General features: G+C 50.4%; 10 protein-coding genes across 10 annotated transcripts; 5 read left to right on the top strand and 5 right to left on the bottom strand.

Annotated features, from left to right (window-relative positions):
* Positions 1–68: 68 nt before the first annotated feature.
* P152DRAFT_513591 (MFS transporter) lies at positions 69–2,289 on the bottom strand. The gene is made up of 5 exons (XM_033682807.1): positions 1,735–2,289; positions 1,348–1,681; positions 593–1,294; positions 283–491; positions 69–232 (listed from the first exon to the last, which is right to left on the bottom strand). The coding sequence occupies exons 1-5, from the start codon at positions 2,005–2,007 to the stop codon at positions 206–208; spliced, it is 1,545 nt and encodes a 514-aa protein (XP_033534978.1). The 5' UTR covers positions 2,008–2,289; the 3' UTR covers positions 69–205.
* Positions 2,290–4,658: 2,369 nt separating this feature from the next.
* On the bottom strand, positions 4,659–5,873 carry P152DRAFT_315563 (uncharacterized protein). The gene is made up of 3 exons (XM_033675184.1): positions 5,479–5,873; positions 5,179–5,415; positions 4,659–5,125 (listed from the first exon to the last, which is right to left on the bottom strand). The coding sequence occupies exons 1-3, from the start codon at positions 5,744–5,746 to the stop codon at positions 4,818–4,820; spliced, it is 813 nt and encodes a 270-aa protein (XP_033534977.1). The 5' UTR covers positions 5,747–5,873; the 3' UTR covers positions 4,659–4,817.
* A 1,041-nt stretch (positions 5,874–6,914) lies between these two features.
* On the bottom strand, positions 6,915–7,634 carry P152DRAFT_481446 (uncharacterized protein; the record flags this gene model as incomplete). Its single annotated transcript, XM_033681819.1, has 2 exons — positions 7,192–7,634; positions 6,915–7,138 (listed from the first exon to the last, which is right to left on the bottom strand). The coding sequence occupies exons 1-2, from the start codon at positions 7,610–7,612 to the stop codon at positions 6,915–6,917; spliced, it is 645 nt and encodes a 214-aa protein (XP_033534976.1). The 5' UTR covers positions 7,613–7,634.
* Positions 7,635–7,660: 26 nt separating this feature from the next.
* On the top strand, positions 7,661–9,244 carry P152DRAFT_457703 (Dehydroquinate synthase-like protein). The gene has a single exon (XM_033679284.1). The coding sequence runs from the start codon at positions 7,878–7,880 to the stop codon at positions 9,057–9,059; it is 1,182 nt and encodes a 393-aa protein (XP_033534975.1). The 5' UTR covers positions 7,661–7,877; the 3' UTR covers positions 9,060–9,244.
* Positions 9,245–14,507: 5,263 nt separating this feature from the next.
* P152DRAFT_506943 (uncharacterized protein) lies at positions 14,508–15,660 on the top strand (the record flags this gene model as incomplete). The annotated part of the gene is made up of 3 exons (XM_033682507.1): positions 14,508–14,627; positions 14,688–14,888; positions 14,960–15,660. The coding sequence occupies 3 exons, from the start codon at positions 14,508–14,510 to the stop codon at positions 15,260–15,262; spliced, it is 624 nt and encodes a 207-aa protein (XP_033534974.1). The 3' UTR covers positions 15,263–15,660.
* A 1,190-nt stretch (positions 15,661–16,850) lies between these two features.
* On the top strand, positions 16,851–19,082 carry P152DRAFT_457699 (dihydroorotate reductase pyre). Its single transcript, XM_033679283.1, has one exon. The coding sequence runs from the start codon at positions 17,254–17,256 to the stop codon at positions 18,814–18,816; it is 1,563 nt and encodes a 520-aa protein (XP_033534973.1). The 5' UTR covers positions 16,851–17,253; the 3' UTR covers positions 18,817–19,082.
* Positions 19,083–19,324: 242 nt separating this feature from the next.
* Positions 19,325–21,038, bottom strand: P152DRAFT_315429 (uncharacterized protein). Its single transcript, XM_033675183.1, has 2 exons — positions 20,679–21,038; positions 19,325–20,620 (listed from the first exon to the last, which is right to left on the bottom strand). The coding sequence occupies exons 1-2, from the start codon at positions 20,892–20,894 to the stop codon at positions 19,439–19,441; spliced, it is 1,398 nt and encodes a 465-aa protein (XP_033534972.1). The 5' UTR covers positions 20,895–21,038; the 3' UTR covers positions 19,325–19,438.
* A 2,347-nt stretch (positions 21,039–23,385) lies between these two features.
* Positions 23,386–24,344, top strand: P152DRAFT_395521 (uncharacterized protein; the record flags this gene model as incomplete). The annotated part of the gene is made up of 2 exons (XM_033676308.1): positions 23,386–23,949; positions 24,000–24,344. The coding sequence occupies 2 exons, from the start codon at positions 23,386–23,388 to the stop codon at positions 24,342–24,344; spliced, it is 909 nt and encodes a 302-aa protein (XP_033534971.1).
* Positions 24,345–25,451: 1,107 nt separating this feature from the next.
* P152DRAFT_315283 (uncharacterized protein) lies at positions 25,452–26,247 on the top strand. The gene has a single exon (XM_033675181.1). It carries the CDS (start codon positions 25,668–25,670, stop codon positions 26,103–26,105), a length of 438 nt encoding a protein of 145 aa, XP_033534970.1. The 5' UTR covers positions 25,452–25,667; the 3' UTR covers positions 26,106–26,247.
* Positions 26,248–27,623, bottom strand: P152DRAFT_315282 (uncharacterized protein). Its single transcript, XM_033675180.1, has 4 exons — positions 27,264–27,623; positions 27,073–27,187; positions 26,770–26,948; positions 26,248–26,711 (listed from the first exon to the last, which is right to left on the bottom strand). The coding sequence occupies exons 1-4, from the start codon at positions 27,381–27,383 to the stop codon at positions 26,391–26,393; spliced, it is 735 nt and encodes a 244-aa protein (XP_033534969.1). The 5' UTR covers positions 27,384–27,623; the 3' UTR covers positions 26,248–26,390.
* Positions 27,624–27,739: the final 116 nt, after the last annotated feature.

Here is a 27,739-nt window from a genome sequence, read left to right as displayed (position 1 = left end):
ATTTAGAATGGGGTCTGGAGCTTTATGGCTCAATCAAAACCGTTTTCAACGAGATAGAGTGCGTATATACAGAACTCTCGAATCCTTTGGGAGAACCCTTCGGCCAACACGGAGCAACTAACCCAGCAACGACAAATTACGCGAAGCATCGCTGGTGATAGGTAGAATTCTATGTTCTCGGTATATCGAGCGCACACTTCCCACGCTAGATATTATATCTGAATTGTGGATTCTGCATTCCTTAGCATCGAGTTCTAACAGATTCACAGACATTCTACATACCTTTATGTCCGTGACATCATCGTCGTAAGCATGCTCAAAGCCCTCCGCAACACCGGATTTGTCGCGTTTGTGATTTTCCCAAACGCAAATATATCTGTATCCAACGGCCAGGACACCGGCTGCTATACTCGTTATTAAAACACTCAAGAACCCTGGTGCGTATCCAGGAGCATCTTCTGGTTTGAATAGAAGTGGGCCAGTGAAATTGCCTGAAAAGTTGGTTAGCTGTCTCTGGAGTATAGTAATCTCGAGCATTGGGGAGCGGAGGATGGCCGGAGCGGTGGGAAATGTCGACCATGATCGTACTTACCCAGGCAGTAACCCACAAAGATACCAGCAGCAGTGACCGATCTTTTGGTATATCCTGCAGTGTTGGCAGTCTGTATACCCATAAGGATACCATATGGGGAAGCAAACCCTCCCAACAGGATGATACCTAGGAGGGATGGCCCTTGATGCTTCCTCTCGACTTGCCACAAGAGAACAGAACCAACGATGGCTGGAATTAGGAACGCGATCATAACCCATGTTCTCCATCCGCGCCTAGCTACACGATGGGCCAAATAGGCTGACGCAAGTGCGCTGACACCGCCAAATGCACCTACTGGTATCGACAGAAGTAGGCTGTTGAAACCACTATAGCCAAAGCTGGCAATGATGAGTGGCATGAAGGTTGAAACCGGGCCATTGACAATGAAAATCAAGAATGCCATAGCAAACGTGAGCAAAAATCGTGGATCGGCCAAGGTTTCGATAAGTTGTGCGGCCTTGAAATGAGTATTGCGGACACCCGTGTTGTTAGATCGCAATCGTGCGACGAGGATGAACCGCTCCCTTTCTGTAAATCCCTTTGCTCGGATTGGATCTGGTGGCATAAAGAAGTACACCACAATGCTCCACAGCATTGTGAGGCATCCTGCCACAATGAACATATATTTCCACGGCGCAAGGGAGCCTGTGATGTGTCCAAGTCCATAGTTGATAAGTGGACCAGGCACGCTGATAAAAGCACCTGAGAAACTGTTAGTGGAACTCTCCGAACTTGGGACATTGCTGAGAGCCTACTGGCCGAAAACCATATTCCCTGGCGCCATGCCTGCTCGTCCTTCTTGTAGAAGCTCGACACCATAACCATGAAGATTGGAGAGATGCCAGACTCCAAAAATCCAAGAAAGAAGCGTTGGATGTACAAGGTTTGGAAGTTACGAGCTCCAACAGCGGCAGTGCAACAAGCGCCCCAAACAAAGATGAGACCCGCAGCAACACGTTCGACTTTGAATCGTTGTGCTAGTAGCGCTGTGGGTAGTGCACCAGCAATATATCCCAAGTAGAAGATGGAAGAAGACATGTTGTATCGATTTCCGGTTAGGTTGAGGTCCTCTCGCATTCCAAAAAGGGCCTGTATGTGAAATCTTAAACCGTTTTTCCATAATAATTGGCACTGATACTTACTGCTGAAGACAACAATGCTTTGTCGTAGAATTGGAGTCCAAATGTCAGAAAGAGCAGTGGCATCAACTTCCAATCCAGTTTGCGAACGAGCCTCCGTTCCTCATCTTCGTCCCAGTCAACGGCGTCAGTGGTCCTTGCGTTCCCGAGCACTTTCATTGCCTCATCATTGTGCAACGTGTCGACGGTAATTGTCTGCTTGATTATCTCGCTGGCGTTGTCGCCGGTAGTGGTCTCCAGGTGGTCTGCCCTCTGGCCAGCTTCCTTGTCTGACATTGTGGTAGCAAAAGAGGTCGAGTCGCACGTACTTGTTTCTTCGCTGTTGGGTGATGATATTAGAAGAGAATGAGGGACTTATGGCGTGAAGATCGTAGTATCCTGTGGGTTTAAATAGAGCTGAGCATATGCAGTTTCCATCTGCGTGTGCAGAGTCGCCAAGCCGGCCAGATGCACCGTGTAATCGGTTCGGCCAAAGTTGCACATCGAAGCGCGGTATACCGGCCGGCGGTGCAGTGATCTACCTAAAATCATTAGTTAGGACGGATAGAAGTAGTATGGAGTTGTCGTCTAGTATGGTCGTCAAAATGGACGAGTGATTGGACGAGGTGGCATCAACCCTACTGTTAGATTGATTAGATCCGGATCTAGCGCTTGGCACCATGGGCACCGGCACCGCCACCTCCATAGTATTCCGGGGGAGTATTCCAGGGCACTGGTAGGATTCCGGGGTAGCGTGTGGGGAAAGGGACGGTTCTCTGCAAGATGAAGGGTAGAGATGAATCTTTTGACAACCTTCACAAATATGGCACTTAACTAACTAACTAACTAAATAACTAACTATGAGGTTGGTGGATTACTAAGTGATATGGAACGATTACATTGTAAGTTATCCAATTCCCTCTAGTAAATCTAAACGAAATTTTCCAAATTTACCGTCAGATAATGCAAGAACATTCACTTTCCGGAGGGCGGTCTTGGACGGAATACGCGGTTCGCCGTGTTGGTCAATCTGTCGCAAAATGCCCCTGTTGATTTCCAATGCCACGCAACATTCCAATCGCTGCCCAGTACCCCTAGGCTAAGCCTAATCAGGACTCCTCAGTCCTTTCCTATATATCTAGCTTTATCTTCAACTGCCTTGCTAGCTAGATCTCTTCCAGACAATGGGAATCGTCAATAACAACTTGCATCGTGTCTCTGCAGTAACTGAGCTTAAGCATCGACCTTGCTTGATCATCATCCCCGCGTAATGCGACACAATCCGGCACCAGCCAAAGCGGAATACTCACCTCTCGAGCTCTAATTTGTTGGATATCAACCATCCTCTAGAGGTTGGGAGTCAGGTGACATCCCAATACGGCTAGTATAATGTGTGGTTACCTCCTATTCCTCCGAGGCCTCCCATACTCCTAGATAGATCAATCAATCACGTATCAATACTTCTACAAGGTCAATCAAGAATGTGGGCCAGGAAAGGTTGTCCATTTCCTCGTTTATCATGACGTTGTGGCAAGAAGTGCGCCGGTGGCAGGAACAGGCAAACACGAGAAGAAAAGAAAGTGGCAAAGCGGAGAGGTTTGGAGAATGGAGTATTATATTGAATTGAAGTCTCGACTGATAGCTCTTTTCCACGTCAAATATCTGCCCATATCGAGTGCAAATCCTTCTCGCTTCCGTGGACCCCATTCGAAATTTCGCAACTTCCTCACAATTCGCCAAGACACCCCAATTTTGCATTCCTAAATGGAAATTGCAAACAGTATTGCAGAAATTAAGAGTCAATCCTATCGATGGATCAGAAGAAGAACCAAGCATCTCCCGCGCCATGTGGGCATCCAGTTCATCACTGTAGCGCTAAGGATCCGTTGCCTCATCCACTCCTTCCCGTGACCTTTTTATCGTGTGCCAGTGGGTACACACGGCGCCCGGCGTCCTACCCGGGAACTGTTTCGAGATCCACTCCCATGACTTTCCCTCTACTCTGCACGCCCGCAAGCGCTCATCCTCCAAAGGCTCCCAGCGCCGATTCCTTCGCCCATGTACGCCCTGACCGATGTAATTATCGTCCTCGATACCATAGTCGCTGACGCTACTATCGTTCCCGCCGACGCTACCGTCATCTTCCGAGTCGGTCCCCGAGGCAGCACTCCTTCGCCAGTTTGGCGTAGTCTCGCACTGCGTGGTGGCGACGACATTGATGCAAGGTCTGCACAGGAAACCGGTCAGCAGCCATTGGCCTTCTAAGAGCGGTTTGAGCGTCATGTCTTGTACTTTCGTTGTATGGCCTAGGATTCTCTCGAGAAGCGTGAGTAACATGCCGCAAGAAATCGCCTTGGTGTTGCTATCGATCTTGATCGTAGCTGCTAGGAAAGTGTCCCCCGCCGTTGGACGAAGAGAAGTGTCGGTTATATTGTGCCGGGCCATGGTGAAAGGTACGCTCTCGTGGCTGTACCGAGGGCCTCGATCGTCGCTTCTGGCTGCTGAGGAGTCGGGATGCGGGCTGCTCAAGCAGCGTGGAATCCGCTGATCCCGTGCGAGCGTGGGTATGTTCCTCCCAGCATCCGACTGGAACGGTCGACCTCTGCGCTGGATCTTGCCTCGATTCCTTCGCGCCAGTGGCGGTCCCGGCGACGTTGTTCTATAGTTGTTATCCACGGCATGCTCTTCGTCTGTGTCACCGCCACAGCCGCGACCATAATCAGCAGTGTCTCCTAGCTGGCTATGCTCGCGAATCGGATCGTCGGTCTCACGTCGCTGGTACGCTCTCATTACACGGGGAGACGAAGCCGGTCGTAGGCCAGTGCTGGTCAGCCCACGGTTGCTAGAGCGGTCGCGGTTTATGTGCTCGCTTCGCGCACTTCCTTTATTATCCGCTGCGCCGCTCTTATCACCGTCTTGGGGAGATGTCTCGGCATTGGCAGAGACCGGTCGTTCCTTCCCTACACGATGATATATGGGTGGAGTCTCGCGCCGCCCTGAACAGTCAAGCCCAGTATCGTGGACAGCGGCGACGGATGGTGGCGCCTCGCCGGAACGAGACCGTCTCGGTCGCTTCGCTGGACGCTGCTCCTCTAATGGCTGCCGGTCTATCTGATGTTGTGATCTAGCGTCGGGCGCAGCACCGAGATCGGTGGATGGGTCGTGCAGGAGGAGGAACCGTTCCGCTTCCTTTGTTCAAGGGACGACAGATTGATTTCAAGGTCGTGGTTTTCATCGGCGATGCCATCCGTTTGCTCTGTTAGTCGGGTCATGCCTATTCTAGAGCGCGGCGAGGCCATACCTGAAGGTTGCTGGTTGCCAGATTCGGCCGTTTCGGTAGATTGAACGAGGCTCTCAAATAGCAGTCGCGTATGGTCCGCTACTGAGAGGTCGTCGTCTATAGTACAGTAGTTGGCTGCCATTTGCGTTAGCGTAAGACGAAGCACTGGAAGGGATACGCGGACTCACATAAGTCGCTACTGCTCCGGGACATGCCGACGCCAGTAGAGGGTTCGCCGTTCTTTCCAGACGGCGGAATTTCGCCGCTCTCTATCGCTTGTGACGAGCTCGAATCACGGAATCCATCGGCGGCCGGCGTCCCACCGGTTTCCGGTCGGGAGCCCGCACTAAGCAATGCGTTTAGAGAAGGCAGCTCATCTTCGGAATCAGTGCCCGATTCGCTGTCTTCGATGAGTATAGCTGCATCTAAGAGAGATTAGTATATAGTCCTCTTCTGAAGCTGTTCGCGCAGCATCGCTGGGAACTCACCCGTACAGCTTCCTATGAATGCCTCGCACAATGATTCCTGCGTATGCTCTGGCCCGGCCAAGCCTTCGCCCTTCAGAATGTCATCAATATCGGTCCATGGGCCGTTAGAAGAGATGTCAGGAGTGGTATTAGCTCCGCATCCGCTTTTTGGCATCCGACGCTCGGGTTGCTGGCCCATTGGCGGGCTAGAATAATTGCGAAAGTTATCGGGCGACAGAATTCGCAATTGTTGCGGATCGAAGGAATAAGGGGCTGTAGCGACCGCCATGTCTGCTTTCGCGCAATTCTCACTGAATGCGTGTGGCCCTTGAAAAGGTGCGAGGGGGTTGCTGACCTTTGAAAGGAGGGAGCAGGAAGCAGTGAAACCTTTATGCCGTGAAGCAGGCTCGCCTTGTTTATCAGCTCGCCCGTATGCGGATCATCCACCAGCTCTGGCCCGGCGCTTCCAAATCGGATCTTGCGAGAAGAGTGAGCCTGACAGGACCGAGGCCATCGATTCAATCAAAGGGTCAGGAGGCATGAAATGCCCTCACCAGCCCTAGACGAGCATACCCACTTCCTGGAGTACTTGCAGCGGTCTTCCAGGTAGAAGGACTGAAGCGCAGAAAGCCAATCAAGCATGATATCGCCTCCTCGCCCATCTACCGGAGCGAAGGAGGCTGAGCTGACGTGTCCCCTTCTCGATCCTGAATTGCACCATTGCAGCCTTTCAACGAGGCACGCATTATGCCTTCGTCCCCCTGAAGGATCGCGCGTTTCCAGCGGCGCGAAAGCCCTCGTCATGCGATAATGCGCAACATGGAGCTGCTGAGCCTCCGAACTTGCCGCTTCTAACGGTGGATCGGAAAAGGGTAGCTCAATCTTGGACCGGAACAAGAGCTGCGCTCCCTCGGGAAACTCAGTCCGAGATTCGCGCCTGATGGTGGTGCGGCCTTTCTAGGACAGAACAGTGATACATGCTGCATCAGGTGTGTCTGGTGACAGCGTCATCATTCAATAACGTCCCAGATTTGGAGCGAGTCCCTCCGCCTCTTTCAATCCCCTGCATTCCAACCATACCTATCCCCTCGACCGCTCCAGCTGCTGCCTGAGACGCGGGCTCAGCAGGCTAGGCGAGATGAGCAGGTTTTTTTTTTGGAGATCCTTCGGGATCGCCGGGTGTCAGATAGATTTCCAACTCACCAACCACTTCCGGAAAGCCAAGGAGCTAAAGGGGGAAGAGTAACATGCGTGTGCATCTCACCGTCTCACCGTCTCGCCCTCTCGTCCTCTCGTGGCCCTCCTTGAGCATGACCGCGACCGCCACTGCTCGCCTCGCCGTTGCCTTGCTTTTCCTCCCTCATCTCCGCCTCATCCAGACCGGCTCAGCCCACGAGTCCGACAATGCCACGTAGGTAGCAAAGCGACGAAAACAATGATACAGGGATCTAGGATCGTTATAAGCCGTGGACCTTGTGACCGACTTCCATGACTCGGATTGAGGGTGACGGTGGACTCAGGCGCTGAACTCGGCGTGGCCGAACGGGATCAGCGGCCCCCAATGCCGGGGTGTGTGTGGGCCACTCCGAGCTCGCGAGCGGGACGTGCGCGAGATGGTCGGCCATCTGCTGAACTTGGGCAGGAGCATGGAGAGGGAGGAGGTTGGATTCGGATTCGGATTCTGGGAGAGAGTCAGTCCCACGCTCGAGAGTGAGAGAAACGGTCTAGGGAAACGGGAGGTGTACCTGGTGATCCAGGCAGACGAGTTCCTCCAGAATGAAATGACCGGCAGAAGAGACCGCAGCGCTGTATAGACAGAGTGCAACATTTGGGACGGCGATCCGGAGGGAGGGCGGCGGCTAGGGAACGCAGCGAAAACCAGAGACGCAGGGGGAGCAGGGAGCAAGCGAAGAATGAAGAGCGGTCGTGGATTCTCGGTCGCCGCAGTAGTTGGGGGGTTTGAGAGGAGAAGGAAGGGGAAGACGACGAGAGCGACGAAATAAAACGGCAGAAGAAGGAATGGTGGAATGCGCGTTTTATATGTGACGTCGAAGCAGGCGGATTGGGCAGAGCGGCCGGGAAATCTTCGGATGAAGGGTTTCGACCAATGAGCGTGCACGGTGGGCCGAGGCGGCCGAGGCGGCCATTCTGGCATTCTGGCGGTCAACTTGCCGTCGTTCCTTTTACCGATTATACTGTTTCGAAGACAACAAAAAGTCTACAAATGTTCATGTTACTTTTACTTTAGTGATTAGTCTCACCAATTCTCACCCGCTTTATTGGACCTCGGATTGAAGTCACACAGCTTACCAAGCCGTGCAACACTGCTCCGCAATTGCCGTTGACTTCCTGTTTGCCTCGGGGTTGAGAACTTCCCATTCTCACTAAAACTGTTACTGCCAATAATAAAGCATAACCCAATGCCTGGTGAATCAATGGCGAGTACAACGAATACCTCGTCTGGGCTGTGGAAGCCGACACAGTTGCAGCAATTGTATTATGGATCGGGTTCCGTGTCGAAGCAATTAGTCAATGCCCTTCCATCACCGAAGTCGAAAGCTTTCATCATAACCGGTTCTTCGCTGGCTACGAAGACCGGCCTCATTAAACAGGTTGAAAGCTTGCTTGGTGCGAACCATGCCGGGACATTTGCGGACATCAAGCAGCATGCTCCCGTAGCTCAACTGGACCAGGCAACCGACCGTGTGGTCGAGGATCCGAATATCGACACAATCATCAGTGTCGGCGGCGGGAGCCCGATCGATTCGGCTAAGGCAATTTCTTACCGTGTGAACGAGAAGCTGGGAAAATACTTGTTCCACATCACTATTCCCACGACGCTAAGTGCTGCGGAATGCACAATGAATGGCGGCTACTCCAATGAACACGGCCTCAAGATAGCCGTCAGTGATCCCGCACTGGCACCCCGTGTGGTCATATATGACTCTATATTCGCTCTGGAGACACCGCCACGACTCTGGATTTCCACCGGCTTCCGCGCAATCGACCACGCCGTCGAACTCATGTATCATCCAAATGCGACGGAGATTCCTGCTCGCCAGATGTGTCTATCAGCGATCTCAACTTTATTTACATACCTCCCGAAGTATAAACAAGATCCTCGCAACGAGGAGACCATCACGCACCTTCAACTCGGCGCCTTTGCCTCGCTCGGATTCCTGGGCCTTAATGTCTCTGGCCCACTCGGCCTTAGTCATGTCCTCGGCTACGCACTCGGCTCACCATACTCCATCCCCCACGGCTTCACGTCATGCCTGACGCTTGGTCACGTTGTACAGCTAAAGGCAGAGTCTAACCCCGCGGACGCAGCCCAGATCGCCAGAATGCTCCCTTACATTGGGCGCCCACGCAGTGGGGATGACATTGCCGATGCGAAAGCCGTAGGGAAGGCCATATTAGATCTGGTCGAGTCGCTAGACCTCAAAACCACATTAAAGGACTGGAAGGTGCCAGATGTGGAAGCGACGATCATCACCAAAAGAGCCACTAAGAAAGAGCCAGGAGATCCAACATTCGAGGCTGTCTTAGGCTTGGTCAAAGGGTTGTATGGTCTTGGGGCGAGCTTCGAAAGCAAATACTGAGGTACGAAGAAGACATGCCGGGACGTGGCGTCTTCATTGCGCCTAAATGTCGGCTGTCCGCATGATTTCAATGCTCGATGACATAGCACGAAGTCTAGAAGAGAGCAGGAAAGGACATCCATGGGTCTGCAGGGGATGGATATCGAACATGGGTACGTCAGTCAAGGTTATGCTTTCAACTAGGCATTTTACGATTAAAATTTCCATGAATTCTTGTGTGATTCGAGCTCCTCCATGACTTACGGGTTGAACCATGGAAAACGAGTCTATCGTCCGGCATCAAACGATATTTGAACTCCCTGTGCAGATCATTAGAGACTCAGATGTCTCATATCTGCCTTTGCATTAACCTGTTTTATCCCGTCTTTTTTGTTTGGCACTGTTACTAACAATTTCCCGGCTCTGCGGGCTTTCCGTATCGGCGTTGGATGAATTATGCGGTCAATCCAATCATACATAGCGGTTTCTCTACAGCAAGCTGTCATCGATTGTAATCATCGGCCGCCTATAGAGAACAAGCAATCCCAAAGCGAAGCGGTGATGGTGTCGACTTAGTAGCTCTAACAAAGTCGTTCAACACTAATCGAACCATATGGTAGTAACAAGGAACTCGTCACAAGAACCCTTGATCCGTGCAAATCTCAAGGAAAGTCTAGCTCATGGGTATGGCAGGGCCTTGAGATAAGTCCATGAGCAATATCTCTGAGGAAGCACTTTCGCGATTGCATATAGCCGGTGGGTAATGTTGTCCTTTTGATCTCTGGTTGACCATAATCAGACTTTGATAAACAGGGCGATATCGACTGCAGACTTCATGTACTTAAATTACTAATATTCGTACATGGAAAGTTTTCATAGATCTATAACCGCGTGACTGCGGGTACTGACAAGGACGAGCTGCAAGTACTCTAGGAAGAACAGATAACAACACTGCATCTTCAGAGAGCTATCTTTTGATAGGGAGGTACTCAAGCAATCTCAGTCGTTTCAGTGGCAGCTGTGTATCGCCCTACAGGGACTACGATTCTCAATTTCCAATCCCCGCTAACTAACCTACGTTCAGCCTTACAAACCTTGGCGAGATAAAGCCGAGACGCTCGTGGACTTGGGAGTGGTCTGATTGTTGCAGGATGAACTGCATGCGTACCCAGGTGCCTCCGCCCTCCATGGTAGTATGGAATTGCTCCTGTTGTGTTCCTGTGGTGCTCCAATCCTATCACGCCAGTGTCGGTGACGTTCAAATGCCGAAGTGGGGCATTGTTTCCTATCGACTGTCGTTGAACTTGCCGAGCCGCATGCTGTTCTCGTCGTCCAAGCTTCATCCTGCATGCACAAAGTACTAACACTGCACTGATCAGGATTAGCGCATGTCGGGAGGAAGGCTAAGTTGGCACGCTCTTCTAACGGTTAGGTCCCGCATTATTGTACAATCCACTCCGGGTAATCCGGACGTCTAACCGGAGTTGATCTAGATCGCTAAACCCCATATTCAACCTGCTCAAATTCTCTAATTACCTGAGCTGGGGTTAATAATAGCTCCAGGATGTTTTAGGATTTGGTTGATACGAGACTGGCTTTGTGAGTTGAGGGAAGATCATCCCCAACTCAACCAATCGCGTTTCAGTCGAGTTAATGGAAATACCTTGCCATCATGAACTATTGACGGCTGAAATCTGACAGCGGTACATCGTTCGTGTCTTTTCTTGGGCTGTTGCTTCTATTATAAAACGTGTAGGAATAGGTACCTAGGTACGGAGGTCTATTTCAAAAGCTATTGCTCGCCAGGGAAGTGGCGTGATTATATAAGCAGTTTCGAGAGCCTATGCCACGGGCACTGGACTGCCTATCAACTGGGCATTTATTTTAAGTCTTATAGAGCCTAATTCGAGGCAAGGGCGCCGGGCATTCGATTTACCGCGCGTAGTACCCGCCCGTTGGCTAGACACCCTACTGCCCGTGCTATCGGCTTTCGAACGGCTTATATAATCAAGCCCCTTTCTTGGCGAGCAATAACTTTTGAAATGGACCTCCGTACTTACGCACAAATCGTACAGATTATCATGAAGAAATGAGCCCATGACGCGCGCGGAGTACTCACGGCGGCATTGACTCCGGTGATGAATGGAGGAGGCAAGCCAGGGCTTGCATACTTGTGAAGGCATCGTGTAATTGTAATAGGGCAAAGGAAGAACGGCATCGGTCGGCAAACAACCCGCACATCCCTCCTCTGCCCAGACAGTGTCCCTGGTTCACACCGCGATCCTTCGAAGCTGCAACCTGATTAGGAGTGTCGTAATTGCCATGTCTCTGGAATGATAATTCCTTCATGCGAATAAGTCGAAACCCCCTGGACAATTAGTGGCAAGTGCCGCTTTGGGGCGGCATCGTTTGTTTCCCAGAAAGTGAACCTTTGGAGACACCCACCGCGGCATCATTTCCCTTCCGATGCTGCTAATAAGGCACATTTTTTCGACGACTAGTATGGGAGTTTAAGCTAAATCGTATCACCTGGACGGTCGCCAGAATGAACCCTAGAGCACTGCATAGGAATTAGATAGGAGATGAACGCGACACAACTCAATGTTGACTGGTGGATGGATACATGCTTTGAATTGATCTCACTTTGCGAACCCACTTGGTTTGCCTAATGATATTTATGGTTTAGAAGGCGAGTTAGGCGCATTAATAAGGATGATGTCCCCGTTATTACCGGAGCAGTTTCATAATTGAAACAATGAATTGCATCTGAAATCTGAAGATTTCAAAGCTCCCTCGTCGTGGACACCCCCGCCTTTATCCCTTTAAATCCAAGGGGTTCGGGCGTTCGGCAGGGGCCGATCGGCGCGATTAAGGGGCCCCCGATGGCCAGAACTGCCTGAGAAATTCTAGATCGCGAAGACCCTGTTTTAATTCAAGTTGAGGGCAGGAATAGTCGAAACTGTGGTTTGTGATGCGATTTGGGTGATTTGCTTTGCTAGAATGCGATATTACTTATTAGAAATGAGAAATGGGATGTAACTCGGCGCGATGCCTGATGTGGACCGATTACTAGGAACTTGAGGCATAATCGTGTAGCGATTAAGGATCCCGGCGGATGGAGTCCCGAGTTTCGCTCATTTTTGAGGTCTGGGTGCTGTTGCCTTGCCACTTCGCATTTATCAGGAATAAGGACTGTGATACCGAATTCTCGCCCAACAGGGCCGCTGGAGGAAATTCAATGGCAGCAGCAAGGAGCTAACATAATCCATTACATGTGGGAACATCCGAATGAGGACAGCGTTAGTTATACTATAACTTCACCTCCTTCTTGCACATAGCATGATAGTCGCCCGAACGGATGTCCTAGTGTGTATTCCGTACAACAGATCGCCTTCTTCGCAATCTATCATATCAATCGCGTCAAAACCTTCCGCCCTAACGACCACCATGCACGCCAACACGCTAGAATCCTTCTCGAAAACCCGGAGTTCCGGACGTATGTAGTCTCAGGCGTGGGAACTACCGCACGACAAACCTGCCTGGAGTACTGAGTAGGGCAATGCAATCCCTGCTCGTGCTTCTGCTGACCTCGTGATCATGGGGCCCTACGGGGGAGAGAGCTCATGTCCTCCGGTTTGGTGCGTGGTGTTCGCAAATCGTCCTTCCCGTCCGGGATGAAGTGCCGCAATTATCAATACCCCAATTAGGCTAGTCTTTCCCTTCTGCCCCCCTGCCACCTTTGAGCTTGTGGCTCGCTCCGAGTAGTCATCCAACTTCCAAGTAGTCGTGTCGAAGGGCGATTGATGGATTATTGAAGAACTAAGATGCGCCGGGAAAATCGCTGAACCAGAGACCTTTCACCTGGTAAGTATACAATATTTTGCGGTCTAGGAGGTGGTAATTTCAATTCACTGTGGCGCTGAAATACGGAAGTATTCCGTACTAGTACCTAAACCGACATCCTCAATAGGCTATTCATAGTAGCTTGTGAGAGAGTTGTCCCACAGACATATCGGGAGTGGCGTGCCAAAGCCTTGAGCGCTAAGGTACCGATGCGATGGAGTCTCGTACCTGAATTATAGGAGCACTTCGTATCCTGTTGGTTGTTCTGTTTCTGTGGACGTTGTTAATAACTAGCCGTCTAGTGAAACATACCACTCTTCAATAACAATTCCGGCTAAACTCTTGCTCGCGCCATCGTTTCCTGCATATCTAGGATGTCATAGAAAATATCCAGACGGCACTTAGAGTGCCGGCTGGCATCGTTCGCGGAGTCATCAACCAGCCTTACTGCAAGAGAGAACCCCAAAAGCCTATCGGTAGCTGGGGGACGCTTGCAAGATGCACCTGGAAGGCTGGGGGATGCATGTAGGCCGTAGGGCGTTCCAGTACCAGGGTAGGAAATGGACGGAGATCGCACCTTAGTCGGTGGGACGTGGTGTGGTTAGTGGTATGACTTATGAGGTATCTAGGTCCCATGTCGTGGCTGTAGAGTGCATTTAGGAGGCATTTGTCCTTTGTGAGCGGAGAAAATATGATAAACTATACCTTTGAGACTTGGGTATGCAGCTCTCACCGTCTGAAGCGACTAATCCATGGTAAATGCCGGTTCCGTTCGGTAGGAAACATTCTGTGGTCAAGCAGGGGATCTGATGGAATTGGAATACCTCAGACTGTGCCTATAATGCCCACATTGGTAAAAGATTTACCAAACGAATCCTTATTTAGAAATATTGGAGCAGTTGCCTCCGCCAATCCACCTGTGGCTTCTCTCCATTACTCAGGTCTAGGAGTTGGATCCCAACGTGGTCTTCGATCTTAACACGTTTGGTAGTGCCATTTCGATCTCTTGCTCCGCTGCGGAACTTGAATCAGGGCTGAACCCTGCTAATACCTGTACTTGCTGATAGGCGATCCATTGGTCCCAGAATGCAGGGAAGAGGCAAATCCATGCTCGACTTCCTGTAGTCTGCATGCCAGATGTTCAATACGTGACCGACGTAATCATGCTCGAGGAGACCGTTGTCGAGCTCGGGTAGGCTACCTTAGTTGCTGTGCATGGCCGTTACCAATCCCAATTTATGAAAGACTCCCTGCCTTTAAGCTGTATCTGCGGCTAATGCAATGCACCATCATCCTAATCACGAGTGATCCAGAGGCAGATGAGGACGGAAAAGGACAGCCGGAGCTATAAGTTCGACCACACCCCAAGGTCGATCATCCTTTTTCTCCCTCTTCAAACTTGATATCCGCAGTTTCTTGATAGTTGTTCCACCTGACAACCAACTCCTTTGAACATCAACTTGACTTGGCATTTGCTTAACTGAAGCTTGTTCGCACATCGACTTTAGTAAAGACGACCTCGCCATACACTCGCGAAGCAGTGACCGTGTACCGCGCAAATCCTCGCTCTAGCAGAAAATTCTCAGAAGAGACATCCCAATTCGCCTACTTTCTATTTCAAACGCTATGGAATCCCAATCATATGACTATTGGATTTCCCAAGGCGCGTATACAGCTGGTTCGACACCTGTGAACAGTCCTCAGGATTATGTTTCATATGCCCCACGCATGTCCTACCCAGCTTCAGTAAGACTTCCAGATGAGGATAATGATGCTTGACCGCATACTGACAAGACGCATTTTCAGTTTGACCCTGCTCTACCCATGTACACAGTGCCTCCTTTCGGCCCTGTTGTCGACGAGCTAGCCAGTTTCAATTACGGCGTCGGCGTGACACCCAGCGAAATGAGCTCGGCAGATGAGAGTTCCTACCAATGCAGTCCAAGGATGCCTATCATCGAGTCAGCTTATAGTCCCCAAACCGGAAAGTCTCATGCGACAAGCGGAGTAAGTCCCCCTTTTTGTTACTGAAGCAGTTCTTCTCCTCTATGGAACCAAAAGCTTACCTGAGGAATCAGCGACGACGAGCTCAAAATCGTGCTGCACAGCGTGCCTTCCGCGAGCGAAAAGAAAAGCATGCTCGCGACCTCGAAGGTCAACTGGCCGCCCTGACAGAGCAATACAATACGCTAGAGTCAGACCACGCTGAATTAAGCGCTGCGTACGAGAAGCTTCGCCGGACTATTGAAGTGCTCACCAAGGACGACACAGAAGATCACCCGCCGAGTAATGCCGATCGACTAAGAAGGTTACTCGGTATTTTGCACGGGGAAGTGAAGAAGTCTAGTGCAACGGGAGCTGCGAAGCAGCAGTCCGAGTGAGCGAAATTGACTGACTGTTGACGGTGGTCTGTTGAATGGCGCTCAGTGAACGACTTGACGTAATTGCATTGGTGGTGTTGACGGGAGGACTGGTCAATCCCATAGTCGGATTCAACAAAAAGGCGGCGTTCTCTGCGATGATAGGATCTCTGGGGGTGTTTTGATAACTCTTGCTATGTATCCTCATTTGTTTCTGTTGCTGACTGCAATGTTGAGCCTGTGATGGAAATTTCCAGATGATGCGGATGCCTAGTTAGCCATTTTGTACAGTCGTTTTGGGTTGGGACAATTGGTGAGCAATCAGCCATGAGAGCTTCAGGTTCTGCCCCTAGTGGCACTAGTGTGGCTAGTACCGGATAATGATCAGATAGATTCAAAATTCGTTTATGCACGCCAACTTGTGCATGTGGATCTCTAGATACAATTCGTCTTCGCCTAGGCTATTGTGTCGGCCATCTTGTAGCCAATCGATGGACTAGAGCTGGTGAAACAGTCTTCGTAAGAACCGATGCCCCAATCACTGATACTTTGGGTGCCACAGCAGACTCAACAACGCAAGTAAGTCGAAGAGACAATGCTTCAGCCCTATGCACATCAGTCAGCGCCCGTCACACTGCAGTGGCACGCTCACTCCCCGTCGGGTCCCCAAAATTCTAGACCTGGCTATGTTGGCAGGGGACCACAATGTCCCAGACATGTCACTGAATGAGGTGTCGCGGGGGCAATGTCAACCCCAGATACAGTGCTTGGCTTGTCGGCCAAAATCGGCACACCGGAACGTTCCTGTCCGGCTCCGATGCTGTGCCTGGCTTGGGAGGCCTTGTTAGAGGCTTCCGCTGCGAATCGAACCATACTTTGGTCATTTTAGGTGGACGCTGGTGTTCAGCAGTGAGATGACACGTGCATCTGATAGCAAACTAGCTTCACTCCATCTCACGAACTAGATGCTAGGATTTCGGGGGGAAACATGTCGATAGTGGCACGCTTCTATTTGTAAAGTGGCGTTACAACTCACAGCTCTTCCTACAAATCGTGGCTCTAGCAGAGCGGACAGGCTTCCTAGATTTCGTACCATATGGGCGAGACATGGAACGATCCATCTTGTCAAACCCCTTCCTCCTGGAAGATTTTGGCAGAACGCCCTGCTCAAGTTACTGTTGCCAGCTATGGTTTGAGTAGAGGGTGAAGAGAATAAAAGACGTCAAAGAAATAAAAATCGACGGGTTGCAGACAGTGTTGATGCATGACAGAGTACGAGAACAACTGAATAGAAAGATAAACCATCTAAGTGCGATGGGCTGCGTCATGATGGACTAGAGAGTAGAGGCTTGGGAAGGTTGTATTCGGCTTGGTTGTGTAAGTTTGGGCAGCTTGTGCATCATGCAGTCGACCTTTTTGAACAAGATGCATGGTAGCATTGCGGCAAACTAGCTTGAGGGGCTTGAAGGAATTTCCGAGATGAAAATTGTATCCATGTGAAGAACTGACGGCGATAGGTAGCTATACCGGAATTCGAGTTGAATGCAGTCCATAAGGCTTTGACGCGGTGCTTCTGCTGCGGCCGGTGAGATCGGTTGGTTCAGGTGTCGGAGCTGTCAGCAGATGCAACACACTCAGCACACTCACACGCCTCTCAACTCTCAACTTGTGTACTGGAAAACATGATATCATTGTCCAAGTTCATTAATTCTTCCTTGGACTGGGCGTTGTTGGAAGTTGAGGCGCGATTTCGAATGGACGCGACATAATAACTACGGGATGACTTCGGGACTTTCCCATCACGTGCTTCTCAACGTCAGCTCATCACTCCAAGTTGTCTTCGTTGTCTAGTTCAACGCCCCATTCTGCTGTAATTTTCTGCACGGAATCATGAAATATCCAAGAACCAAGAACTGACACAGGTGGTGTATAGATGATCTAAAGGAGGCCAAGGAGGGTGTGTTTTCGTTAAACTCCGTCTTAGGGAAACATTGCAATACAAGAGTCCCAATATGCCGGTTGGAGTGTACCGCTCTAGTGCTTCGGCTTTCAAGCCATTCAATTCCATTCCTATCGGTCACATTCATCGAACGAGCCGGCGATCACCGCGATTCAACAGTACATTGAGCACACCAACCCCCCCTAAGACCAACCGAATCCGCAACTTTTTTTACAGCGCTGCGTTACTGCTTTCCACCGGCGCAGTATACATTTATGCCACAGATACGCGCGCTAGCATCCATCGCTACGTGGTTGTGCCCGCCGTGCGTACAATATTTCCCGACGCCGAAGACGCCCACCATGCCGGTGTGAAAGCCCTTCAAATCCTCTATCAACTCGGCTTGCATCCGCGGGAGCGTCTGAGACTCTCATCCGCAAATGCTACGACACCTACCTTGTCGGTCAATGTTTTCGATACCGAGCTCAGCAGTCCACTGGGAGTCTCAGGTGGTCTTGACAAGAACGCCGTAATCCCGGATGCTCTTTTCGCACTCGGTGCTGGAGTCGTTGAGGTCGGTGGGATCACGCCGCTCCCACAGCCTGGAAACCCTCGTCCCCGGGTATTCCGCCTGAAGGAACAGCAAGCGCTGATCAACAGATACGGCTTGAACTCCGAAGGCGCAGACGCAGTTGCCGCACGACTGAGAACCCGTGTGCGAGAATTTGCCTACCGCCACGGGCTTGGGATTGGCGATGATGCGGAGCAGGCAGTACTAGATGGAGCGGCCGGTGTCCCACCTGGGAGTTTGACGCGAGGTTGCCTACTCGCGGTTCAAATAGCGAAGAACAAAAACACACCAGATGGTGATCTGACTGCAGTGGCAAGAGATTACTCGACTTGCGTTGAGAAGCTGGGGAAGTACGCAGACGTGTTGGTGGTGAATGTTTCATCGCCGAATACCCCCGGTTTGAGAGACCTACAACGCGTGGAGCCGTTGACTCGGATCCTCGCAGCAGTAGTTGATGCCGCGTCGAATACCCGACGCAAATCACCTCCGAAAATCATGGTTAAGATCTCCCCGGACGAAGATGATTTGGAGCAAATCCGGGGAATTTGCGAGGCGGTGACACAGGCTGGTGTGGACGGAATCATTGTTGGGAACACCACCAGGTCCCGTCCAGCGCCGAAGTTTACAATCCCCCCAAAAGAATTCGCGACCATGGACGAGCAAGGTGGTTATTCAGGACCTCGAACGTTTGATCAGACACTCAGTCTTGTCAAAACTTATCGTCGTGAGCTGGACTTCGCTCCCGTCAGGTTGTCTAACAAAACAAGGAGCGAAGGGCTACATTCGGAGCAAGCGACCACTGAAACGACAGAAAACACACAAGGAAATTTTCAGATGCCTTTATCCAGACCGCCCGAACTGACAAATCCATACGACCTGCCGCCAAAGACAATATTTGCTAGTGGGGGCATATCCACTGGGGAGCAGGCACTTGCAGTCTTGAACGCTGGCGCAAGTCTTGCGATGATGTACACCGCGCTATCCTACAACGGAGTCGGCCATATCACGACTGTGAAGCGGGAAATGGAGGATGCTATGTATGGTACAAAACAATTGAGCTCATAAAAGTGAGGCTTGTTATGGTCCCGGGCCTGTGGCCTGGGCCCTTGAGTATGGCTGACGCCACAAGGATGTGGCTAGTGGATGGCATGGAGGATTATCAAGGAGATAGTCATATGGGAGCTATGTGTTAGGACGGAGCTGTGTTAAGGAGCTGTGTTGGGCTGTGTTAGGATAGCAGAGAGAAGAGTTTATATCTCGCGCACAAAGACGCTGGGAGATTTCTTCCTTCTCTCTCTTCAGTTTAGATTAATGGAACTTGGTAATCGCAGATCTTGCGCATCCAGACCGTGTCAAGGCTTGTACAAAGTCTAATGGATTCCGGTAACTGGTGCGAGCCAACGATAGAACAACCAATATTAAAACCCAATAATACCATGTTAGGCTTAAAGTCCCACATAATGCGTAGAGAAAAACGTCACAAAGCGCCCTGATCGTGACCCCCTTCAACCATTAGCCTAGTGGTGTATTCTAAAGCAACTCCAGACACTCCACGTCATTCTAGACAGAATCCATTCGCTGCCTGAATACCAGTAGATGATTATAAATCCAGAATGCCGAGGGGAGACAACACAGCTCGCATCCACTCGGCCATTGGAAATGCAACCGGCCAGCTCTGCAGTCACTCCTACTCTCCGTCCGTCACGGGAGGAGTGAGCGAAGAGCCTTCTTCGTTAAGGGCTTGTACCCTGTCGCCAGCCCCTAAAACTCTTCGTGATTTTTTTAGCGGGGTTGATTCTGCAACTTTGTCATTCAGCTTCTCCAGCGGCTCATCTCTGCATCTCTTGCCCAGCACGTCGCCTCTCATTGTGGTACCATCTTTCTCCACTTCTGCCGGATCGTTCACCGTTCCATGGATGCTTTCATCGAGGACCAGCGAGACCGGTGAGACACCCTGGTGAGACTTCGTGTATATTGCACCACCTCTTCTTAGCCTGTTGTGCATAAAGTATGCAACGCTCACCACGTCCTTCAGTGATTGGAGCTGTCGTTGGCGAACCATTGGCTTGATGCCTTCCCACTCGACTCTCGAAATGGGGAGCTGGGTCTCCTTTATGGCATGGCCAAGTTTTCTTCCAAGTTTCTCAATAGCGTGGTTGTCAAGTTCGTGATCAGTTAATGGTAAGCGGAGATGTAGGTACGCAACACAGGGCGGGGCGACTTGGTTCTCCTTTGCTGGGTTCCCATCGGGTTTGTGTAACGGCGCGAGTTTGATGGGACGTTCATATTTCCTTCTACGGTTTAAGAGAGAAGGAGGGTTCTTTTTTCGATGCTCATGGTGCGTAATCTCTTCCTGCAGGTCCACAAGCTCGAAAGGACGCCCTTTGTGTTTGCGGTGGAGGATCTGAAGACATTCAACAAGGGCGTTCGTAAAAGATTGTTCGCCCGATTCCGCTCTCTTATCAAACGCTCCAGCAGTGAGAAGCTGGTAATTCCGATCATCGCTCCCGCCTATGTCCTTGTGCCCAATATTGCCAGCATAGCATGTGTCGAGGATGGCAAGGACGTCTACGAATACGTTGTCGTTCAGATAATTCTCGATCTTCTGCCAGTATACAGATGAATGGTGCTCGCTTCCTGGTTTGTCTAAATGATTCGTTGCATGCCACTTCAGCTGCTTGGTCTCAAGATCAAGCTTTCCATGTCCGTTATAATAGATGATGATAAGCGTATTCTGCGTATCTCCTTTGATGATGTTGATTGCATCGATGACCCTCTTCGTGGGCACCCACTCTTCGCTCTCTTCAAGTTGAATGATTTTGGTTTCGAAACGGAAATCATCAGCGAAGACCTCCGATAGCTTCTGTACCTATAAAATGTTAGGCTCAAACTATTCAAACGATACTGCTAGGAAAGGGAAACTGTACATAGTCTCCTTCGTTGAGACCTCCTCTCTGCTCCAACTCTTTTGTCCATTTGAACATGAGTACTGTTACATCAGTATAGTACCCTGGACGGCCCATCACCTTCTCCGTAGCTTGTTGAAACAGGCGTCTTTGCTCGGTGTGTCGCGTGTCTTCGGAGGAAGCATTTGGGCCAGCGACCGTTGTACCAGCGGAGGGAGTCATCGACATCTCATCCATGATGTTGAGAACCCTTTGATATCAGTGATTGGCTCTGAGTTTAGAAATAAAAATGCACCTCAAGGACGTTCTAGTTCGCCCAGGTTTGGGGATTGTACTCCTTTAGAAAAGCCGACCGCACAGCAGAGCATCAGAATAACTCAACGGTTACATGGTACAACAATACATAAGAGTAGTAGAGATCCAGCCAAATATAACCAACATAGTGCAGAACAATGGGTTAGATTGAAGACGAAAAAGGCAAAACCATCTCCCACATCAAACGCAAAGAAAGCCAGGGGTGTCAGTGATGGAGGGGTGCACAGTGACAGGCATAACCACCCAAGCCTCCTCACCAACACGAACCATAGAGCTCCAAACCAAAGAATTGCCTAGAATATGCGTAATTGGTTGGGGTGTGGAGGGAGAACTGGGAGATCGGAGGTGGCAAGGCTGTGGAGTTCCTAGGACCAGGCCGCCGCATAGCCCTGCCTGCGGTCTCACAAGTCACAACCAGAAGCATTGGATAACTGGAATCCTCCCAGGCATTTGAAGGGGGGTATCATTTCAAGGGAAATTAAAGAGTACCAGCAGGAATAAATATCTGAAGCACTGTTTCTCCTCTCCTCTCCACCTTTGTTACATCACTTGGATATATTGGCATGATGGGAAGAACGGAGCTGTCACTACTCTATTAGTTTGTCCGGCACTGGCAGGGTAGGTCCATAAGTTCACATGATTATAAGCCCCCTCAGGATACATCACCGAGCTAAAAGTTTCAACACAACAAGTATTGCTGCTGACACCATGACAGACCTTCCTATTCGTTTTACTTGCCTAGCTGCGGCGTTTGGGGTTTGGATAAGGCGTGGAAACTCTCCACTGAATAGCCATAGCGATAGTCTGGCATTTGAGGTTGATCATAGCAAAGAATCGATAGAATTAACACCCCAGGAAGTGATTGGTCCAAACAAGGGAAGGTAAAGGTATTCACTACCAATTTCCCCAAGCCTTCTCGCAGCCACCAACAACGCGGACAACAGGCTGAACATTGGCCATGATGCTTAGGAATTTGCATGAACCCCATGGCGCTCACTTGCAGCGCCGGGTAATATAGATGTGATTGATGGATTACCGATTGTGGAGGGAGCCTTTTACGAACTGGTGCAATCCTTCTGCTGCAGTGCGAGTCGTCCTCACAGCCCCATCCCACATGACCTGGTGCCGAGTAGATTCAAAGGGTTGGGTTTGGAGCAGCATGAGTCGCCTGCTGAAGAGGCCGTCAACAAACTAGGCTGCAATCACAGAGCCTTATTGTATAAATCGGCAATGTAATAGCCTTTCGCAGTAGGAAACCTCAGAGTTCGCTTCATTTTCGTTTCTAATAGTGCATCCAAAAGCTCTGACCCCGAGTACGCCTAAGACAGCCTCATTTAAATCGCCTCGCTTCAAGGCGACTCTCCCGATCGGATCCGAGGCGATGCAGGAAGGACAACAGTCATATCGGCCGATGGTCGACAACGTCAGGTTCCAGCCGATTGAAGGAGTTACAGTGACCTATGACATCGAGCATCCATGGAATGAAAATGAGGAGAGCCAAGTTCTGAAATCCGATGTTTTAAAGACCGACTCGAAGAGAAAAGTGTGTTGAAGACAATTGCAAGCACGTTGGCCTTGGGATTACATTGACTGATACGATATAGTCACGCGCGGAGTTTGAGATTGACGATACCGTGCATACTCGGGCGGTCGAACGGTCCGACACGTCGACGACGGCTTCGCTGCGGACCTGCATAGTGACCGACCGGAGATACAGCAATGGCAGCAAATGTTGGCAATACACACTGAAGGATAATCAGACCCACCAGGAGCTGAAAGAGAGGGTGACCGGTTCTAGTTGGTTTCCGGAAAAGAAGGTGCGACACTTCAGCGGTTAGGAGATCTGCTGCGCCTACTCTGTCTTGCAAGATAGATTGCCTCAGCTGCGATGAAACAGGAATGAGTGGCTGGAGCGATGAAAATATTGAAGTAAGGGTGAAGATTCGAGAGTAGCGCAACACCACTCTTGGAGCGGCAAATGTACGCAGCCTCGCCGCAGTGTTACATTGAATCTGTACTGACCGGAAGGCTGCACATGAAGGGCGAGGTAGGTCGAAAGGTCGGAAAATTGGACGGGTTTCGTGATCTGTTCCTCCATTAAGTGTTCATACCGTATTTAGACTGTATAGATAGCATTGGAAATGACATTATTTCGTTTATGTCGAGTTGAATAAAAATAGTTCCCGTGCAGGATCATGGCTGAAATTGAAAAGCAAGTGGATACACTGAGTCCAACTACACAAGACTCTGGTTTTAGTCTGAAGAAAGTGGGGAGTTCGGAGCACAGCAGCGATTATGACTGCGAAACCGGCTCAAGTAAAGACAAAAGTATTGATCACCCCAATGATATGTCTCGACGGCACTGACAGACTGATTAGGGGGATGGCTTGCACGCATGTTTGGCCCACGACTTATGGACCCAGATGTTGACGATACCATAACGCGAAGTCTTGAAGACTGTCCGAATGGGTATCCGAGACTGGCAGCGTTCCTTGCTTCAGAGCCAAACTTCTCCCTGTATCGTGGCTTCGGGTATCTGCACGCGCGCGTGCTTCTCGAGCTTCAGTCGGAAATCGTTGCATTGGAGCAGGAGCTCGATGACATCGATGAAATCCATTCCGAGACTGACGGCTCTAATAGGCGTCTGATATCACGGGGTGCGGATGTTGCGGCTGCTGATCGAGAGAAAGAGGAGCGTACTCGACAGGACATCCTGAGGGACATCCGCACCAAATTAGTAGAATATGACGATATGATGATCAAATCTCGCGAGCTGACTTCATTTCAAATCCCGTCTCAAAGAAATTATAGAAGCGTTCGGGCGTGGATTTATAACCTCCAGCCACTGGTTGAACGAGAGCAGGAATTCATCAAGCGGAAAGAAGACATTATCACGACTCGCCAAGGTCGTGAGTGGTCCGGTTTCGATGGGTACGTGGAGTCAATGATTCGACGACTGAACTGCAAATTGATTCGGGTAAGTGAAGGCCCCATAAATGCTATATAGACCTTGACTAAATTGTACAGCATATATTCTGCACCCGGGAGCTACGAGAGAAGACGAATGACAAACATGTCAACTACTACTCCGCATCCCGCGTGGAAAAGTTCGTTGGCATCATTATCACCGTCATAATTCTCATTCTGTTGGTCCTTCCAGTCGTAGCGCTGTATCAAATGACTTCGATGCGAAAGAAGTCATCCACAATCGATGCTGTGGGCGTTCTGATTGTCTTCACTCTTCTTTTCTCGGCGGCGATGTCTTTGCTCACGAAGGCGCGTCGTCATGAGCTGTTTGCTGCTTCTGCGGCATATTGCGCAGTGTTAGTGGTATTTATCAGTAATTTTGGAAATGATGGCCCTCAGCGTTGATTCAATGGATAAATTTTCTACCTCAAGTCGAGCAAAGGGTGATGATCATTGTGTTCAGGGCCTAGGAACCATCGGTACTCACCAAGGTTCTAGCCAAGCAGACATTGAGTTGACATTCCCAATCATACTCTGCTCGTCTAGTAGATAGATCTAGGGATGTGTAATGTAAGATGTATGAAAATCCTTTTCCAGAAAGAAATCTAAGGCTACTTTACGGTAAAGTCCTTAGTTTTCCCACTTTACACATCCCTAGCTGTAGAACCCATGAGATTAGTGCTTGGAATACGACAATCCAACTGGTCGATCCAGTCTTGAGCAGCGAGTGGTATTTATAAGATTGGTGACCTAGAACATATGCGGTATAGTACGCCCCCTGAGGCCTGAAGGAGCCCCACTCTGATTAGTCCGATACGAATGTCCAATGCGCCAACTCTCCAATCATTGATGTTGGAACGGACTCGGACTCGGAATTGGAGCATGAACAGTACTTCAGGAACAGGGCAATCAGGACGGCTTGGACTAGACGGATGACAACGCTCAAGTTCAGGGTGGGATTCCATGGACGGGAATGGGAATCTCCCTGGTATCCGTTAAGACTCGTACATCTCCAGATTCGAGACATGCATAGTTGATAGTACCTCATTAGGCAAATCTCATTGAGCGGCACAGGACAAGATCGCTATGGATACACATTACCAATACGGAGTAAGAGCCAAACAATTGTTGTTGCAACTTGAAAAGGAAGTGTGGCCTGTGGGAAATGGCAAAGGAACTTCTCTCGCAATTGCGTTCTCCCCGCACCTGACTTCGCGTTCCGGAGATGCTTCGACCCCACCAGACGCGTCTCAAATACCGAGAAACGCGTCACTAGCCAAGTTTCCCCTCGTGTGATCCTAGGGGCCCATGCCTGTTGATAGGAGGAGTCCGCCTTATTTTAGATGCATGGCGCAACACTATTGAGTCGGATTGCATATGATTGTTGTACAGGATTTCCATTTCGGAGACGGAAGGCATAGGAGAGCCGATCAGCGGTGAGGATGAGGAATGGGGGCGCCAACGTGTTGATAACGTTAGGGTGAACGTTACAGTAAACGTTAAGGTGAAAAAGGTTAGAAGCAATTACTTCCAAGGAGGGGATAGGCACCAAGTACTTAAAGGACAGGCATATCTCCATTCGTGTGTCAGACAATTCACTTCTTTCACCTGTCATCCATCTCCGAGCTGTTCAAACATCCGATCAAGCAATTACTTCTCCTGTCCAGTCCCACCAAACTCCCAGCAACATCCCAGAAGGATTTTTCTATCTGCATCCTCTCCCTCATCATGTCCACCACTACCGAAGACCAACCCTCCCAAACCTACTCCGGCCATTGTCACTGTGGCGCCCACCGCTTCACCGTGACCGTCTCCCCCCCTCTCGGCGCCGGCCCCAAACCCGAAAACACCGGCGTCACCCACTGCAACTGCAGCATCTGCCACCTCCAGGGCCTTCGATTCATCTACGTGGACCACGCCGCCGTGACGTTCACGAAGGGCGGCCCGGACGGGATGACCCCGTACCAGTTCGCGAAGAAGAACATCGCGCATCGGTTCTGCCCGACCTGCGGCACGTTCGTGATCTCGCAGAGCGTGGATCCCGACATGTATCCGAATATTCGGGCCGTCAATATGAGGTGCTTGGCGGAGGTGAACGTGGATGATCTGCGGCAGGATGTAGTGGATGGGAAGAAATTGGAGCCGCTATATAAGTTGGATGACTGAACGGGATGTGGAAGCAAGTAAGCGGTCATTTGAGGCGAGGATGAGGAGGATGGGTGACATAAAATGATCATAACAACCGTTTTGTAATCCGAGGACAGAATTCAAATGCATTGGGAAAAGGCCTCCAATATTATTCCCAGACACCAGCACCAGAATGCGAAATCCTGGCCATGCAACGGTTCCAAAACCGCCTGTGTAAGTCCTGAAACGCCACATAACAACGCATGTCAGTACGCCGAGTAGGAATGACAACTAGCGCTTCTTTTATACAAATCGTTCGCGCCATTAGAAACACAAGTACAGCACCCCTCCAAGCCCCGTCATTCCCACACCAATCCACCACCATTTGTCAGCCAACGACATTTGGTTCTGCCTCGGAAGAACGGGATTCTGGAAGACCCTCTCATCGCCCACTGACCGCCTGAACTTGCTTCCCGTCTTTTGCGTTCCTGCCCCTGTGGAGGTGGAGGTGGGATTGAGGGTCTGGACGGGGAGCATCAGGGGTGATGTGTACTCCTGGTAGAGAGGCATGAGAGGCGAGCCATCGAATTGGAAGAGGTTTAACCGCATAACGTTGTGATATGGGTCCGTTCGAACTTCGTAGCGCTGGAAGATACCTTGATCAGTATGGGCTTGCGATCTGGATCTGCCAGGGACCACGTACCTCGAATAATTCACTCTGGTTATATCGAGTGTAGATTGCGTGTTCGTACTTGCAGGGGTTTGAGAGCAATTGTCTTCCGTCGATGGCTAGCGGCGTCAAGACGAGGGAGCCGTTCTCGTATTTCGTCCATGTCCCATGTTGCCACTGCATAATCCCCTTGGGACATTTCGGTTGCACAGCTATAAGTCTGTTAGTCCTCGATTCGTAAGCAACACCCGGATCGCGTGGATGTGGTCTTCTCGGAAGCTCGATGTCAACGCCAGGGACACGATCCCTAGCAAAATGGAGGTTCGATAAACGTACGGTTTGGGATTGCCCGATAATAAGCCACCTCGTAATGTCCATCGTCGGAAAAGGAATAGGAAATGCCCGGGTGTTTCGGTTCGATCAATCTCTCGCCGACCGGATCGTAGAAACTCTTGGTCATAGTCAGTCTTTGTCCTGTCCTTGGTTTCGAGCCAACGGATTTCTGGTGTCGCCAGAACCATACTTACCGGACCAGTAAACACTGTTTTCGCTTTACTCGACCATGTCCCCGTTAGATTTGGATCGGTTATCTGCGCTGAAATCACGCTGGCGAATGCAAGGAGCGTGGTTCCTATCGGGAGAAGCATGTTGATCGTAAGGACGGAGGAGTAGTTGCAGGATCCAGGTTCGCGACTCGGGTCGCTAGAAGATGCTCATGTGTCTCCGGACGTTTGAAGGTCAGGTGGAAGGTTTCAATATTTAACGAGCGTGTATTTCAAGGTGTGTAAAGGCTTGTAACGAGTGTGATAAAAGTTGGCCGTCGTCGAGGGGCGATGATGGTGTCACGCATTTAGGGAGGACACTAAGAAATGGAAACAAGGACTGGGGCAGGTCGCACTTTCTTCTGTTCCCTGCAAGTGGCTCCTTTGAACGACTGGTCTTGGCGTCGATCATGACTACCTGCTCATAGTATTCCGTACGAGAAGGCCATGAACTGGTGACA

Source organism: Eremomyces bilateralis (genome assembly GCF_010015585.1).
Source record: "Eremomyces bilateralis CBS 781.70 unplaced genomic scaffold P152scaffold_7, whole genome shotgun sequence".
Classification (NCBI taxonomy): Eukaryota; Fungi; Ascomycota; class Dothideomycetes; order Eremomycetales; family Eremomycetaceae; genus Eremomyces; species Eremomyces bilateralis.
This window is presented reverse-complemented; position numbering and strand designations above follow the sequence as displayed.

Coding starts and splice junctions, on each gene's coding strand:
- P152DRAFT_513591 (XM_033682807.1), bottom strand. CDS start 2,007: ATGTCAGACAAGGAAGCTGGCCAGAGGGCAGACCACCTGGAGACCACT. Junction 1,682..1,734: donor AAGCATTGTTGTCTTCAGCA/GTAAGTATCAGT, acceptor TTTCACATACAG/GCCCTTTTTGGAATGCGAGA. Junction 233..282: donor ATGATGTCACGGACATAAAG/GTATGTAGAATG, acceptor TAAGGAATGCAG/AATCCACAATTCAGATATAA.
- P152DRAFT_315563 (XM_033675184.1), bottom strand. CDS start 5,746: ATGGCGGTCGCTACAGCCCCTTATTCCTTCGATCCGCAACAATTGCGA. Junction 5,416..5,478: donor ATTCATAGGAAGCTGTACGG/GTGAGTTCCCAG, acceptor AATCTCTCTTAG/ATGCAGCTATACTCATCGAA. Junction 5,126..5,178: donor CCGGAGCAGTAGCGACTTAT/GTGAGTCCGCGT, acceptor CGCAAATGGCAG/CCAACTACTGTACTATAGAC.
- P152DRAFT_457703 (XM_033679284.1), top strand. CDS start 7,878: ATGCCTGGTGAATCAATGGCGAGTACAACGAATACCTCGTCTGGGCTG.
- P152DRAFT_457699 (XM_033679283.1), top strand. CDS start 17,254: ATGCCGGTTGGAGTGTACCGCTCTAGTGCTTCGGCTTTCAAGCCATTC.
- P152DRAFT_315429 (XM_033675183.1), bottom strand. CDS start 20,894: ATGGATGAGATGTCGATGACTCCCTCCGCTGGTACAACGGTCGCTGGC. Junction 20,621..20,678: donor GTCTCAACGAAGGAGACTAT/GTACAGTTTCCC, acceptor AACATTTTATAG/GTACAGAAGCTATCGGAGGT.
- P152DRAFT_315283 (XM_033675181.1), top strand. CDS start 25,668: ATGTCCACCACTACCGAAGACCAACCCTCCCAAACCTACTCCGGCCAT.
- P152DRAFT_315282 (XM_033675180.1), bottom strand. CDS start 27,383: ATGCTTCTCCCGATAGGAACCACGCTCCTTGCATTCGCCAGCGTGATT. Junction 26,949..27,072: donor TTATCGGGCAATCCCAAACC/GTACGTTTATCG, acceptor ACAGACTTATAG/CTGTGCAACCGAAATGTCCC. Junction 26,712..26,769: donor ACCAGAGTGAATTATTCGAG/GTACGTGGTCCC, acceptor GGTATCTTCCAG/CGCTACGAAGTTCGAACGGA.